At 46.2% G+C, this 16,964-nt stretch overlaps 1 protein-coding gene across 1 annotated transcript; it reads left to right on the top strand.

Moving 5' to 3' along the window:
* Positions 1 to 1,716: 1,716 nt before the first annotated feature.
* Positions 1,717 to 3,402, top strand: C24H4orf36 (chromosome 24 C4orf36 homolog). The gene is made up of 3 exons (XM_045536635.1): positions 1,717 to 1,772; positions 2,662 to 2,816; positions 3,048 to 3,402. The coding sequence occupies exons 1-3, from the start codon at positions 1,717 to 1,719 to the stop codon at positions 3,176 to 3,178; spliced, it is 342 nt and encodes a 113-aa protein (XP_045392591.1). The 3' UTR covers positions 3,179 to 3,402.
* The last annotated feature ends 13,562 nt before the right edge of the window (positions 3,403 to 16,964 follow it).

Raw genomic sequence — 16,964 nt, 5'->3', positions numbered from 1 at the left:
AGTGGCGGAGCGAGAATCCCAAACCAGTTCCGAGTCCCCACTCAGCATGGAAATGTGGACATTACCTGGTGGCCTTGGATGTATTAAAACAGGGACACACGCTGACCCCCCCCCCCCCCCCCGTGCACCAACTGTGCAGGTGGCCGGTCAGCACATGTCGCCTGACCCCGTCTCGCTCGCGACACGAGCACGTCACACGCCACACGTGGACGACCCGCGGCCTCTGCTCCTCGGGGGTCGCCAGTCACAACTGGGCGCATTTCTTTAAGTGGCGACCCCCCCCCCCCCCCAGCGAAGTCCCCAGATCGCTTGGATACGACCCTTAGCGTTTGACAGTGTCCTTTCTGGGAAGGCCCGGCGGACAGCCGTCGCTTTGGCTCGTTCTGTCGCGCGCGCCCTCACGGGGCCTGAGACCGAGGGGACCCGCCCGAGGGGACCCCCCGCGGGGCGGGGCGGACACCACAAAGCCCTTTATTGAGGCTCCGGGTGACGCGCGCCCGCCCGGGCCTCGGCGCGGGGAGGGTGGGAGGGAGGCGCGTGCCCGCGGCGCGTGCGCGGCCACGTGCGCTTAGCCGGGCGCGCTCTCGGCCTCCGCGGGTGCCCGCGCCCCGCCAGCCCCGCGAGCCCCGGTAACGAGGCCGCCCGCGGTCCCCGCGCCCGCGAGTGCGCGCCGGGAAGGGGACCCGGCGTGGGGCGGGCCGCGGCCCTGCGGGCGACAGAGGCCTCCGCCCCTCGGAGAACCGGTTCCTCCCGGTCCCGCACGTCCGCGGAGACGGAGGGACTCGCCCCGGGTCGCGTGCGAGGGTGGGGACGCGGGGGCGGTGCCAGGAGTCGCCGCCGTCCAAGTTCGGACATTTGAATGCGGGCAAACCTGAGCGGAACCGCCGCGTCCACGGGGCCGGGCGGGGGCGACAGTCCCTGTGCCCGCCGAGCCGCCTGGTGCTTGACCGCCACGACCACGGGGACGCAGTTCGGCGACGCGCTGCCTGAGCTGGTTGGGCAGGCTCCGTCCGGGACAAAATGCCATGACAAGACACCGAAACCTGGTGTCAGGATGACAACTCTTTTTTTTTTTTTTTTTGTGACACAGAGTCCCACTCTGTCACCTGGGCTAGAGTGAGTGCCGTGGTGTCAGCCTCGCTCACAGCAACCTCAGACTCCTGGGCTCAAGCGATCCTCCTGCCTCAGCCTCCCGAGTAGCTGGGACTACAGGCATGCGCCACCATGCCCGGCTAATTTTTTTTTCTACATATATTTTTAGCTGTCCAGATAATTTTATTTCTATTTTTAGTAGAGATGGGGTCTCGCTCTTGCTCAGGCTGGTCTCAAACTCCTGACCTCGAGCGATCCACCCGCCTCGGCCTCCCAGACTACTAGGATTACAGGCGTGAGCCACCGCGCCCGGCCTGGATGACAACTCTTACTTGGCATTTTCTCCTTCAGTGGTGGCAAAAAATGATAAAATCAGTGCATGGAAAACAAAAGAGAATACGGTTTTACCTTTGGGGTTCAAGTTCAACAAATATTTGTTGGACTGTCTGATATTCAGAAATGTTTTTTTTTTTTCTTCTGGGTCTTTTTATTATTTGGCTAAGAAAATATTCGAGTGAAAGCCATTGATTAGATGCGTTGCAATCATTTCAGGCCAAGTGAACCGAGTATCTGTGACATTACACCAGGCACCTATGTAAGGAAATTGGACTGTAATAACTCACCATGGCATATGGCCTGCCAAGAAAGAACAAGGTTTTGCGGGGCAGTTATTACACGGTGTAAGTATTTTTATTACGGTTAAATAAAAAGTATGGGACATGCCATGCTCCCCGTGAGATCCTGGACTATATGAGGTATTTGCAGGTGTCTGGAAGTGATTTTTTGAAAGGCAGCTGTTTTTATAAGAATGTATAAATTGTCTTACTTGGTCTTTACAACAAAACAACACTTTCACATTGAGGTTCAGAGATGTTTGGTCCAAGTCACAGTCGTGTAGTAAAGTACCAGGGAGAGTTTGTCTTCTTATTCTATTAATAAAACAGCATTTTCTGCCTTCTCCCACCATCTGAAAATACTTCTTTAGATAGGCGGAATCTACCTAAGAACGCCCTGGTGTCAGGTGTTCTAACAGAGCACTTAATTAGCTGGTACAAAGGATCACTTTTGCATCGGTATACTTTGGGCAGAATCAGGTGACATAAAACAATGTGTTTAACGTTGACAGTGATGAATGTGGTTTGGAGTTTCATCCTTTTCCCCAAGATCACACGTCAGCCTTGGTGTGTGCCAGGTGCTCTGCTCAACGTGTGATCATGCCATTCTTTCCTTCCTTAATGGGACCATATTTTTGATGAGCCATGAAAGGCTTTGGAGTTTACAGTTCTTATCTCTATTGTCTTACATGGCAAGATTGGGTTGCCTCCAGGGAGGCTGTGCTGTGAAAAAAACTTCTTGGCATAATTTCTGGCCATTTTTCAATATATCTCTACATTAGTTAGTATAAGGGTTCTCCTAGCTGGAGTTACAACTCTGGAAAATCCTGAATACCTGCCTGTAAACCAAAATGTCTAATGGCCAGTGGAACTGAGAATTAAAAGATGTTCTGTATGTCACACGGTAGGTGCTTAATAAATATTGATTGAATGAATTAATGGATTTGTCCCCCAGACAGGAACCATGGGATCTTGCACTACTTACAAAGACGTTGTACAATAAACTAGCCAACATCAAGTTGCCTTTCGTGGGAGAGATTACATTTGGGGGTCCTGTAAAGCTCACAACATGTAAAACCATTAAGGATGGTCTGATCCCTTCAGCAGAGGGTAAGTTCCTTAAGCTCTGCTTTAATACATTCTAAACTGTGTGTACCATTTACTTAGTATCAGAGAAATGTTTAACTATGCATATGCATATCCATATCCTCCTATCTCTGTAGCCCTGTCATCTTGTTTATTATCCAAGACTGTGAATTTTGCTGTATGATATTCAGTTTTGGCTTAATTATGTCTGGTAAGAAATGTCAGTCAAATTGCTTCGTGTATTTTATTTTTCAGCCATCCGACTCGAAAGGGAGTATGAACTGAAGCACCTAAATAAACTTAAATGTGAAGAAAATAGATCTGAGGAACTGCAACTTTTCCTAAGGGACAGGCAAGCTGGTTTGAGGAGACCTCTTCCACCTTAGTGACAATCATGGCATTATCAAATCTGTACTCTGTTTTCTGCACCCGAAGGGGATGACGGTCTCGGAAGCTTTCGCTGTGTAAAGTTCAGTGCAGACATACAGACACCCACTGGCGGACCAGTCAGTGCCCGTAGACGCGGGTTAGTGGACAGTTCGGACAGGTCTTCTGGGTCCCCGCCGGGCCCTTGTCCCTTTGTGTCAGGAGCAACAGCATTGTAAGTAGAGGAAAATACGTTTGCAGTTGAATCGTTTGTGATATTCATTTTGATTTTTATAAAATTACGCTGAAGGAAGGGAAAACTCCTTATCAGAGGCATTATTTTAAAGAGACATTTTCAACTTTTATCTTTTAGATCCCAAGGAGGGATCAAAAGGAAGGTGAGAGAGAACTTCTCTTAAAAATGATAAACTGAAACATTTTGTTTGGTTAAGATAAAGGGCAGATTTTATTTTAGTAACTCTTCTCCTGTCTTATTTTCAGTGAAACATTCATTATTCACATGTATTTTAAAGTAGTAAGTAGAACTTTGTTTTTGTTCTAAAAAATTTTCTGTCTTTTTCATCATGCCTAATCTCATATTTTCTGTCTGGAATGACCCGGAAGCATATGGAACATACATACATATGTGAAAGTGACATGCAAATACACAGAAGGTCTTATGAGGAAAATACGGAGTAGCTGGGGAATGGGGAATTGATTAACTAGAAAGTATTGGATTTAGATGAATGAATTTTCCTAGCATTTGAATCCAGTAACATATACTTGGATATTAATGTTCTATTTAAGAGCAGTTTAGTGTTTTTTAGATGATTCAGTAGGTGTTTTAGGATCTTCTTATATCTTATATCTTATGTCTTCAAGTTCACTGACTTTTTCTGCTTGATCAAGTCTGCTGTTGAAGCTCTCTAGTGAATTTTTAAATTCAGTTATTATATTCTTCAGTTCCAGATTTTAAAAAATAGTTTCCCGAACTCTTGACCTCAAGTGATCCTACTGCCTTGGCCTCCCAGAGTGCTAGGATTACAGATGTGAGCCACTGTGCCCGGCCTAAAAATGGTTTTGATAACTTTGTTGATATTCTAATTTTGTACATACATCATTTTATTTATTTTGTTTAGTTGTCTATGTTCTCTGTTAGCTCACTAAGCATCTTTAAGGCGGTTATTTTGAATTCTTTGTCAGGTAGTTCATACACCTGCATTTCTTTGGGAATAGTTTCTGGAGGTTAATTGTGTTTCTTTGATTGGGCTGTGCATTCCTGTTTCTTTGTATGCCTTATGATCTTTTGTTGAGATTCAGCATTTGGTTCAGCCACCTCTACTAATCTTTGGAGACTGGCTTCATGTAGGAGAAGACCTTTAGCAATCAGCCTGACTAGAATGTAGGGGAACCTCTGAAACCTTTCGGGGGATACATCTTCTCTGGGCTTGTGTGTATGATTTCCCAATTTCAGATGTTTGCCTGTTTCTTCACTGTGCCACATAATCTCAGGTTATCTCCTGTTTTCCCTGGGATCTGTCTGCGGTACTACAGTCTCTCTGGTGCTGTGAGAAGCTGTGGTGCTCACCTTTGTTCTTAGTGGCCCCCAACCTGGCATCCAAACTGCCATTCCAGCCAGTGTTCCAAGACAGGCAAGACAGAATCCAGTTACTTGACCAGCCCTTGAAGAACCAGAATATTGGACACACAGTCTACTCTTCTCTTTCCCTCTGGAGGGAGAAGTGGGGTTGGGATTTTTCTCCTAATTGTGTTGCCCTGTGCAGGGAAGAGGAAGAATTGCATTGGGTGTGTAGGAGACACATTGAATTTTAGATATGTTGGTGCTTGAAGCTCTTGGGAGCCACTTGCATGGACGTCTCCAGTAGCCGTGGGCTCTACAGGTGTGCTATTCGGGAAACAGAAAGTGGAGGTGAAAGTCCAAACCATGGATGTCTTTGAGCTCACCCAGGGAGAGTACACACAATGAGAGAGAGACAGCAGACACCCTAAAAGTTTGGTTGGCAGCATAGAAGAGGCAGAGCTTTAGAAAAAAATGGACTGGATACCGAAACCCCAAGTGCATTGCATGCTGTAATTTTTTTTTAACAAAAAATACTTTGGCATAGAAATTTAATATGAATAGTAAATGATTGGAATTTATGGAATCTTTTCATTTTCAGTTGACAAAGTGTATCAAAATTTCCTCAGTGGAAACATTTTACCTAGAGACAGAGGAGGAAGGAAAAAAAAAAAAACATTTAATAGGAATTTCTTCTATACTAGAAACTCTCTAGGGGCTCTATTTATGTCCTTTAGTCTTCAAACAACCCTGTGAGGGAGAAAGGGCAGGACCAGAGCGGAGTTCTAACCTCAGGGGAAGAAAGACGGAGGACAGGGCTGGGCCTGGGTCTCAACGAGGCAGGGCTTGTGCCAGCAGTTGGCCGGGTAGCAAGCGTGGGGGGGGAAAGGCTCTTCCCTTTGCTCGTTTTCCATAAGGATCTTAAGGTCTTGCTTTCACTGGGAAAGAGGTAACCTCTTTTCATCATAGTCTCAAGAACAGGATCTTCTTTCCCACTCCAGTAAATGGCACCATTTCCATTCCATTGCTTGGGCCAGAATCCAGGGGGTTGTCTGTCCTTCCTCCTGTCGCTCACCCCCTCTTCAGTCCAGTCTGTCAGCAGCTCCCGTGGGCTCTGCCCCTGAGTGTGTCCCCGTTGTATCCATTTCCTTCTCCACCACCACCACCCTCACCCAAGCCTCCATCATCCGTTGTCTGTAACATGGAGAAAGCCTCTTAACTGACTTCCGTGCTGGCTTTTCCTCGACAGTCACACTGATCTGCTAAAAATGGCACTCATGGTATTAGCCAAAAAGGTCCTGTCATTCCCCTGAGTCACGTCCTTTCCCATGGCGTGAAGTCCCTGTGCCGTGTGACACTCGCCTTCCTGTCTGACCTCATTCCTCCCACTCGGCGCCGTGGCCTACTTTTTGCTCTCTGACACATCGGGCTCGTGCCGGCTTTTGCGCTTGCTGTTTGCTTTTCCCAAGATTCTCTGCCCTGGGATTCTCACGGGGCTGCCTCCTAATTATTGAGGACTTCAATAATAAATACCTGCTGAGGGAGGCCTCCCGGGACCACCCTCGGTAAACTGGCCTGGCCTTCCACCCAGGCGTTTTCTGTGACAACACCCTGTTTTAGTTCCCTTACCACACTCATAGCTGCAGTTACTTATTTCCCTATGTTATTTCTCTGTGCTGTCTCTAGTGTCTACAATATCACCCACCCAGAGCAGCCACTCTGTCAGTATTTGTTGAATGAATGACTGTATTACCTTAAAATGGCTGAAAAGGGGCTGAGTACGGTGGCTCACGCCTGTAATTCCAGCACTTCTGGAGGTTAAGGCGGGAAGATCACTTGAGGCCAGGAGTTCAAGACCAGCCTGGGCAACATAGCAAGACCCTGTCTCTAAAAAAAAAAAAAAAGAAAAATTAGCTAGGTGTGGTGGTGTACGTCTATAGTCCTAGCTTCTCAGGAGGCTGAGGCAGAAGGATCTCTTGAGCACAAGAGTTTGAGGCTGCAGTGAGCTGTGATGGAGCCACTGCACACTAGCCTGGGCCACAGAGCAAGACCCTGTCTCAAAAAAAAAAAATTGAGCACACTTCTGAAGAGTGTGCTTAGAGGATTTGATTCTTGCTGTTCCCTTCTTATATATTCTTTGACACATATTTTTTCTGCTTTATTGAGGTATAATTGCTGACATAAACCTTACCTGTTTAAGGTATATAACTGGATGAGTTCTGACGTACGTCCGCGCCTGTGGGACCATTCTCACAATGAGGCTAACACGTACGACCATCGCCCCGGTTGTTTTGTGCCCCTTCTAATCCAGCCTTTCTCACTCCTCTTCCCCCACCCCTAGCCCCCTAGCCTCTAGGCAACCACTGACTTATCTGCTTTCTAGCACTATAGATTAGTTTGCATTCTTGAGAATTTCGTAGAAATGGAATCATTCAGCGTATGCTATTTTTTTGCTCTGGCTTCTTATGCTCAGCAAAATTATTTTAAGACTCATCCATGTTGTTTGCATGTGTGTCTCTTTTCATTGCCGAGTGGTTTTCTGCTGTGTGGACATACTGCCCTTTGTTTATCCACGCGCTTCTCGATAAATATTTGGGTTGTGTTCAGTTCTGAGCGCTCCCGAATGAAGCTGCCGAGAGCACTGTGTGGGTACGCGCTCTCGTTTGGGTAAATCCCTCCAGGAGAGAAACGGTGGGTTCCAGGTGCCTGTTTACTCAGGCACATTTGCAAATGCCTATTTCAGTTCTGAAGGAACTGGGGCCCAGGGGAGGGATTTGTAACTTATCCAAGGGGACACAGCTTTTAAAGGAGTGGAACTCAGATGCAAGTCTTGGCCCTGTGAGGACCTGCTTGGCCCACCTTTGTCCTGCCTGCTTGTGTGGCCTATTGGTGTCTGCTGAGACCTTGGTATCTGCTCAGACCATTTGCTCTTGTTACGGCCCCAGGCAGCTGCCAACCCAAGTGAGCAACTGGGACGTGTTGCTTACTTAGTCCTTGTGCAGCCATGTCCGCTGAGGCCACTTTCAGGGAGCACTTTGCTAAGTAAGGCCCTTGCTGGCCCTTATCTCTGATACAGAACTTCACTTAAGGTGGGCGAGGCCAACGTGCTACTGGCTTCAGGCCCAGTGGATGCTGCTTCTTTCTTTAAAAACCAGCTCCCGAAGAACTGCTGTGGCTTCAGTGACCAACCAAAATGAGAACGTCACGTGGTCAACACCTTGCCCAGGTCGCAGTAGTTAAAAATGTAACTGTGCCTTTGTAAAGTGCAGTCGCATTACCGCATAATAATCTTTGGAAATTTTCAAGGTCAAGATGCTCTGCCCGCCTCTTGAATCTAAGGCCCAAAGCCACCTACCCCGGCCTCAGCCAAATCCTTGTTATTTTGGTTCCTACATTCCACCCCCATTCTCAATATTTCTGGTCAAATGAGAGTTTGGAGGGGCATGAAAAACATGATACCCTTGTTTCTTGTCTAGGATTTGAACCAAACGTGAACTAAGACAAAGGAGTAAACAGGAAATCCAAATATCAGCTTTATATTACTGAGAGAGCTACCAGCGAAGGCCATGGCTTGTGTGGGGCAGGCAGGCCTCATACTAAACTCTGGAATAAGGTAGTTTTCTCTGTCCACCCTCTGGCACTCCCGGGCTACAGCAGGCCTTCTGGGCGGTAGGCCCATTGCCAGTGTACTGAAACCCGTCAACAGAACCCAGTGCCCTTGGCTTCCTTTATTTGCAAGAAAGAACATAATCTATTTCTCTTAATTGATCCCTAGAGAAGGAAAAAGCTTGGGTGGGGCACGGTGGCTCACACCTGTAATCCCCATGCTCTGGGAGGCTGAGGCAGGAGGATCACTTGAGTCCAGGAGTTGGAGACCAGCCTGGGCAACATACAGAGATGCCTGTCTCAACAAAATATAAAAAAACAGTTAGCTAAGTGTGGTGGCGTGTGCCTGTAGACCTAGCTATTTGGGAGGCTGAGGCAGGAGGATCGCCTACGCCCAGGAGTTTGAGGCTACAGTGAGCTATGATGGTGCCACTGCCCTCCAACTCTGGGTGACAGAGCAAGACCCTGTCTCTAAAAAAAAAAAAATATTTTATTTTATTTTATTTTTTTTTTTTTTTTATTTTTTAAATTTTTTTTGAGACAGAGTCTTGCTCTGTTGCCCGGGCTAGAGTGAGTGCCGTGGCATCAGCCTAGCTCACAGCAACCTCAGACTCCTGGGCATAAGCGATCCTACTGCCTCAGCCTCCCGAGTAGCTGGGACTACAGGCATGCGTCACCATGCCCGGCTAATTTTTTGTATATATATTTTTAGTTGGCCAGATAATTTCTTTCTATTTTTAGTAGAGACAGGGTCTCACTCTTGCTCAGGCTGGTCTCGAACTCCTGACCTCGAGCGATCCACCCGCCTCGGCCTCTCAGAGCTAGGATTACAGGCGTGAGCCACCGTGCCCGGCCTATTTTATTTTTATTATTATTATTTTTTTTTTTTAGCAGAACCTGATCAGCTAGAAAAAAAAAAAATATTTTAAAAAAGCTGTAGAAGCCGTTGTCCCAGGATCCTCAGGCTCTATTTTGGGATTTTCTCCTAAGAGGCTCCTACTTTCCATTCCTACGCTCTTGTTAGTGTCAGTCCCTTTCCAAAAGTTGCTTCTCTTCATCCACCTCTTCTCCAAAGACGTGCTTTTCACTTTGAAACGTTCACAGCATTAAAACGTGGGTGCGGTCTCCTTGTGGACGTCCATCGTAGGTGCCATGTTCTCGAAGGCCAGATCAGCGCCATCAAATCACCTCTCTGTCAAAGCAGCTTCTTCCAAGAGCCAGAAGACTCCCTTTCTCTAATTGTCTGAGAGATTACTCATCCTGTGGCTATTTCCTGTCGGAATCTAATCTCCTGCTCTCACCCACTGTGTAGAGCAGGTAAGACAAGCACACCTTGAACCCAGCGAATGACCAAACTTTTCCTAGCTCGGGTTCCCTGCACCACCTCCTCCCTCAGGTGCTCTGTTGCGTCACAACTCAGGTATCCCAGGAGAGCGACGGTCAGAATTCTAGCCCTGCCTTTTAACAATATTGAAATCACTTTACACAAGTAATGGAAATAGCTGACATAATTTCCTTCAAAATAAGAGGAGGGTTGTTTCCCAATGGTGGTCTTCTTTTATCATGGAATCACATAATAAATATATATATATATTTTGTCTTCTCATGACCCCTTTAGTATTTTAAAGAAATTTCTAGGTTTTATTAAAAAAAGGCTTTGAAAAAGAAATCAGAACATTGGAAGCAGAAGCAAAGGAAATTTTTTTTTTTTTTTTGATCCTGACGTGTTATTTTTCTGGGCTAGATGCAACAGATGTTATTAATAACAAGCACCACCACAATAACTAATATTCACTAAGCACTTACAATAAAATGCCCCAGGCACCGTGGCTAGAAATGGTCCGATTAGAAGGCTGGAAGTTTGTGCCAGATGCCCGGGATTGATCCTGCTTTTCCTGTGAAATGCTTGAGCTCAGCAAGACTCTTTATTCTGATACATTTTGGCTACAGTCCTATAGGCGCATGTCCTCCTGGCCTAGCCACTGAGAGTGGAGAAAAGCACTTCTGATCCCTCGTAGCTGTGGCTTTATGGTTTAGCTTCAGGTTGACAATGTGTAAGGAAAGGATGGATGTCACTTTGATATTATTGTAAAATGGCTCACTTGCTCTGGTTCCATCCCCTTCTTTGGGGGTAGCTGGTTGACGTGGCCAAGGATCTGTTTTGCTTATGGATTCTTTTAAGGAGGCCACTATAAAGTAGTTCAGAACCTATAACGAGGGCTAGGAAATGTTCTTTGTAGTTAGGATCATGAATGTTTGAATCAGGTAATTACTTAAAAAGGTTTTGCAGACACATAAATTGAAATATCCTTTTCAGCATGGATGTTATTCTTTCAGAATGTCAGTTAACATATTTACTGTGTACCTGCATTTAGCACCCTGTAAAGCACATGAGCTAAAGGTTTGGTAAGGCAAATAGTAGTGATCAGGATGGGATGTTTCGTTGGAGGGGCAAGAATAATATTTAGGTTATTAGGTATGAAATGTCTGATCGATTTCCTTAAGTATTAAGTTTGACAGTTGATATCTCTGATGGTTCACTTTGACACTTCTTGTTTTATTTTATTTTTATTGTGAAGGTACATCCTCAGTCTTTTCTTTTTTTTGGAGACAGAGTCTCACTGTGTTGCCCAGGCTAGAGTGCAGTGGCGTCAGCCTAGCTCACAGCCACCTCAAACTCCTAAGCTCAAGTGATCCTCCTGCCTCAGCCTCCCGAGTAGCTGGGACTACAGGCCTGTGCCACCACACCAAGCTAATTTTTTCTATTTTTAGTAGAGACGAGGTGTCACTCTTGCTCAGGCTGGTATTATCCACTACAGCTTCTTGAAACCTGGTCAATCAATTACAGCAGATGTCTACTGCAACCAGTTGGACCAAATGATGAGGATGCTTGTGATTAAGTCACTGAGATTGGTCAAGAGAGACAAGCCAATCCTCTTGCAAGACAACACTGGATCACATGTTGCACAAACAGCACTGCTCAAAATACAGAGATTGGACTTGGAAACTCTCTGTCATCCACCGTATTCACCAGACCTTGCACCAACTGACTAGCACTTCTTCCAGGCTTTGGGCCACTTCTTGCAAGGAAAAATACTCAATTCTCAACAGGCTGTGGAAAACGCCTTTCACAGTTTCGTTGCCACTTGCTCTCCAGGCTTCTTTGCTGCTGGCATAAGCAAGCTACCGTTAAGATGGCAAAACTGTGTTGCTAGTTTATGTCCATACTTTGATTCATTGTACTGCTTCTTGTTTGAGATATGATAAACTACACTTTTGATTCAAAATAGGCCATTTCATATTTAATGACCTAAAATATTTTATACAAGTAAGACTCATGAACTTTTGTTATTTCATTTGTTTTTGATAGAGAGCATAGGCTTGGGAGTCAACTTCTGTCATCTTGTTGTTTACTGGCAAGTCGTTTAATGGCAGTGAGCCTGTCTTCACCCACGGGTGAACGAGAGTAGTCATGGCTCCTGCTCGATAGTGTTGTTGGGAGGACGAAATGAGTTCCCCAAGGGACCTGTCACAGGGCCTGGTACACAGGAAGAACGCAATATGTGGTAGTTGTTATCATACAAAATCAGTATCAGTCATTTGCTCTCATGAGTGACAAATCCCATCAATCCCATTTATTATCAGTTGTCATAAATTTTCTTCTTGTAACCCTAGGATTTAAACAGGCAGTGAGAATTTATGGTTACAATCTTAATAACATCTCATCTGATAAGCTTAGCCCAGAAAAGGTTGCTGGGAAAAGGACCACAAATAGGATGCCATGGTGCAGGGTCAACAGGCCTTTCCAGTTGGTTTTGTTGAGTCGTGGCTTCATTTTCCCTCTGGTCGTTTTGTCCTGAAGGGGGAGCAGGGGCTGTTGCAGGCTAAACCCTGTGCAGTCCCATCCACCACCCTCCTCTGGGTCCTGACTGGGCCTAGCAGGGCTCCTCACGCCCTTGCATTCCATTTTCTGCAGGTATCTCATCCCTGGAAGCTTTGGTATCTGTTAGGCTCCCTTATAAAAACCTAAGAACAAAGACAATCATTGAGGCACCTCCACAGTCTGGTTCCGCATGGAGTCATGAGCCTGTTGTCAACCTTTAGGGAGCAACTGGGAATCACTACAACTTCCTCTGTTTTTATTCCTTTGCCTTCAGTTCCTTTTTGCTAGATTATAAAAACAGTAATTGACAGCTGTTGCAAAGACAGGAGCTAGGACACAAATATAAAGAACAAATCATTTCTAATCATACACACAGAAGCAATCATTATGAAAATGTTGGAGTCTTTCCATTTAGTTACTTTCCACACTTTTTATTTTAACATGGCTGGGGGCATTCTGTCTATACCATTTGGTCTTGATTTCGTTGTTTAAACTTCTAACATAAACATTTCCCCTTGTTAAGATGATGTCTACATTTTAAATAGCTCCATAATATCTCATTGTGTGGTTGTACCATAATTTACTTAATCAGTCTCTCTTTGGACATTTAAGTTGTTCCCAGTTTTCTGCTTTTATAAATGAAATGTTATTATAAATAAGAAAGTCTTTTTTTTTTTTTAGAGATGGGGTCTCTCTCTCTGTTGCCCAGGCTAGAGTGCAGCTGCACAATCATAGCTCCCTGCAGCCTCGAACTCCTCCGCTCAAGCGATCCTCCTGCCTCAGCCTCCCAAGTAGCTGGGAATACAGGTGCACCCCACCATGCCTGGCTAATTTTTTTCTTTTTCTTTTTTGTAGAAATGGGGTCTCACTATGTTGCCCAGGCTGGCCTTCAACTCCTGGCCTCAAGCAATCCTCCTGCCTTAGCCTCCCAAAGTGCTAGGATTACAGGAGTGAGCCACTGCACCCAGCAATAAGAATATCTTTACAATAATGCTATTATAAATAGGAACATCTGCCCCAAAGAAATATAAATGTTTGCTAGTATTGCAGCTTATTAAGAAAGCTCCTTAGACTTATAGTAACAAAGGTTATTGGTACATATTGCCGGACTTTTCCCAGTAGGATTGTGTGAATTTTCTATCCTACCTGCAGTATATGAGAATGTGTCTTTCACTCAGCTCTTAGCAGTGAGAAGTAAACATAAGATCCTAAGCCCCCCAACCAACTGAACAGACCCCTTCTTGGCCCAGGGGACCCCAGAGAAACTGTAAAAATTGAGTTCCCAGCCATGACGGGATGAAAGGTCAGACGCACCTCGCCCCACCACTGACTTCAGCCAACCACCTGACTCTGCAGCTGGACTCCCCGCCCTTTTTCCAGTTTTGACGCCACTGAGTAGCATTCCTTCCTGATAAGAGGCTCTGACCGTGAACTGGTTCTGGCCGGTTTGCCGAGGCTGCACAAAGATACTCTCGTGTCCTTTGCTTCACCTTTTGAAGTATAAAGCCTAACTTTACTGCATTTAAACGTCAAGTTCTCCACTCCAAAGTGAACTGTGAGATGTATGCAACGTGCGTGTTTACTTACCGTGCCCCCTTCATGACTATGCATAGCTCCTCCTATCACTTGTTAGATACGGATATTAGCCAAATTGCTCGGCATAAATTCCCGACTCACTCTGGGTTTCTGCTGGAGGTTATGGTCCCCAGCCTGCAGGTTGTCACCCTTTATAAGAGATAAAGTCTCCTCTCCAAATTTATGAATCTTGCGATACTTAATTAGTCACCAGCAGGAGATACTGACCTGAAAGTTTTTTTTTTTCCTTATGGATAGCCAAAACATTTTAAATTTACTTTTTAAAAATTACTAGGGATGTTGTCTGAGTTCACGTTCTGTGGCTTCAACAGAATACCTCAGACTGAGTCATCTATAAGGAAAAGAGATTTATTTGGCACACGGTTCTGGAGGCTGGGAAGTCCCAGGCGGAGGGACCCCATCTGGGGAGGGCCCCCATCTGGGGAGGGCCTTCCTGCTGCCTGGCGTGGCGGGAGAGCTCTGGAGGCACAGAGAGGGACGGGCCCCTCCCGTGGTCACTAACCCATTCCCACTAGAGTAGCGCCATTAACCCATTCAGGAGGGCTCTGCCTCTCAGCACCTCTTACTACTGTTACCGTGGCAACTAAATACCAGCGTGAGTTTTGGAGGGAACATTCAAATTATAGCAGGTGTGGATCACTGTAATATGTTTAACTGTTTTGTTGTGTTTTTTTTTGTGAATTTTCATTTTAAGTATTTTGCTCTTTTTTTTTTTTCTGTGAAGCCAATGTGTTTTTATTTTTGAGGGTTTTAAAAAAATCTTAGGCTTTTTACCTTGTGGGCCGTAACTTTGGCTGTGCCTTTTAAAATGTTCTAACTTGTCATTTGGATCACTACCTGCCAATAAGGGCAATGAGTCTAGGATCCCGTATTTGAAGCTTTTTTAATGAATTACCTGAAAACCCTGGGGGCTTACTGTTCCCAAGAAAGCCTCCCTCCCAACCCCAGATGGAAAACCACAGAAAAACCCGACGAGTCCACTGGTAGGTCCTGGTTTTAGCTGCTTTTGTTCCTGTTGGGACTTTTTGCGCCCATAGATTGTGCCCTCTCCACTCCCCCCAGTACCGTGTGCCACCAATGCCACCATTGCCACCATGCCACCATCGCCACCATGCCACCATGCCACCATGCCACCATCACCACCATTGCCACCATGCCACCATCGCCACCATGCCACCAATGCCACCAATGCCACCATGCCACCATCGCCACCATGCCCTCTGGCCCAGTCCTGGCACACAAGGTGGTACCCAAGCTCGGCCTCTCAAGATGACTACTCTTCCGGTCACATCCACATGCTCAGTCACTGTGTCCTGTATCATCCTGTGACATCTGTGCCAGGGTGACTGGCTGCAGAGGAACATGCTACCCATCAAGCTACCCCTTTCTCTTGGGGTGGGTGTCTTTTCCTGCTGGCACCTCCACTGGAAACATCCTAATTATTATTATTTTATTTCTTTTGTTTCTTTCCTCCCATTCCTTCCTGTTGTAGAAGCATCCCAATTAATTTGGGAAATTCTGATAATGCTACATTTCAAAAGGGAAATGGCCAAGGTCACCTTTCTATCCTCCCCTAGGAGCCTCCCTAAGGCCACCATGCAAATATAATCCCCCTCCTCAGCTATGACCACTGAGCACTGAGCAAATCACAGAAGTTTCCACCGCAGCATCCTCATCAGGAATGGGCGTGCTTACTCACCTTAACTTTGTATAACTGAAAAGAGCCAGTCAAGTGACTCTTCCTGGGAACAAAGAATGTCCAATGTGGGCCCTTTGATATTATCCAGACAGAAGTATCTGACACCTTCTCTTGCTAAATAAAAAAATAGGCAGGGTTTGGTGGCTCATACCTGTAATCCCAGTACTTTGGGAGGCTGAGGAGGGAGGATTGTTTGAGCCAGGAGTTTGAGACCACGCTGGGCAATGTAGTGAGACCCCCGTCCCTACAAAAAAGAAAAAGAAAAAAATTAGCCGGGCATGGTGGTGCATGCATGTCATTCATCTCAGCCACTCAGGAGGCAAAGGTGGGAGGATGGCTTGAGTCCAGGAGTTCAAGGTTACAGCGAGCTGTGACTGCACCACTTCACTGCAGTCTGGGTGACAGAGTGAGACCCTCTCTGTAAAAATAAAATGAAGTTCTATTTTGCCAGACATAGCCATGTATGCCTAAAGGACCTGGCTCATCCCTGGCACCCAGGAGAGCTCAGAAAATGTTAGTTCTCTCCTTCCCCTCAGCCTGACCACACCTCTGCATGATTCAAGCCGGCGACACCTGGCTTTCCAGAGCCCTTCCCTGTCCCTCAGTGCCCGTTCTGTGCTTGGCCCTGTGCAAATGCTCTCAAAGCTGACCACCTGTGGCCTCCAGGGACGTCTCCCATTCCGGCTGCTTTCAGGGTGTGTTTGCCTGAAGCAGTTTAGCCTTTCTTCTGAGAGTTAGAATTTACTCTGCATTTTTATACACCCAGAGTGCCCCGAGCATTCTGTCACGGAAAAGAATTTGCTAATCCAAGAATAAACAATACCTAGCTAGTGTCTCTCTGGAGACAGGTAGAGGCATTTATGAAGTGTGTCTTGTTGCCAGCCTGTGCCCCACAAATAAACCGTCCACTGTCTCTGAGAAGGGGCGTGGCACCTGCTTTTCGGGAGGTTTAGTTTCACGGAACCATATTGTCCTTGTCTGGTTTCGCCGAGGGTGCCTGGTTAGGGCACATGGAGGGGCCCCCGGGGCACTGCAGTCAGACCCCGTCCGTTCTAGATCTTGCACCTTACTGCAGCCCCCTGCAGAATTGCCAGGATTCCCTTGGAGGCCCAGGGCTGGGGGTCTCCGAGCAGACTCTAACCTCCCAAGGAAACTGGCAGCTTCCTTGCATGTATTTGGGTGAAGAATTGAGTTTCCACATTCCATGAGACATAATTAGGTGCTGAATATCATATTATTCTTGCAGGTGTTTAATTATTGCCTTGAGACGCAAATTCTAATAGAAATAGAAAGAAGAAAAACTGAGACTCATTCCAAAGCTCTCCTGAAATTAGTGGCCCTAATTGTCAGCCGTAAATGGCCCTAAATGTCAGCCCTCCTGACATTTCCTTACCCGGCCATCTTTCGCTTTAATATTTCCAACAAATGCTTTGCTAATGCTAC

This window comes from Lemur catta, chromosome 24 (genome assembly GCF_020740605.2).
Source record: "Lemur catta isolate mLemCat1 chromosome 24, mLemCat1.pri, whole genome shotgun sequence".
Lineage (NCBI taxonomy): Eukaryota > Metazoa > Chordata > Mammalia > Primates > Lemuridae > Lemur > Lemur catta.
This window is presented reverse-complemented; position numbering and strand designations above follow the sequence as displayed.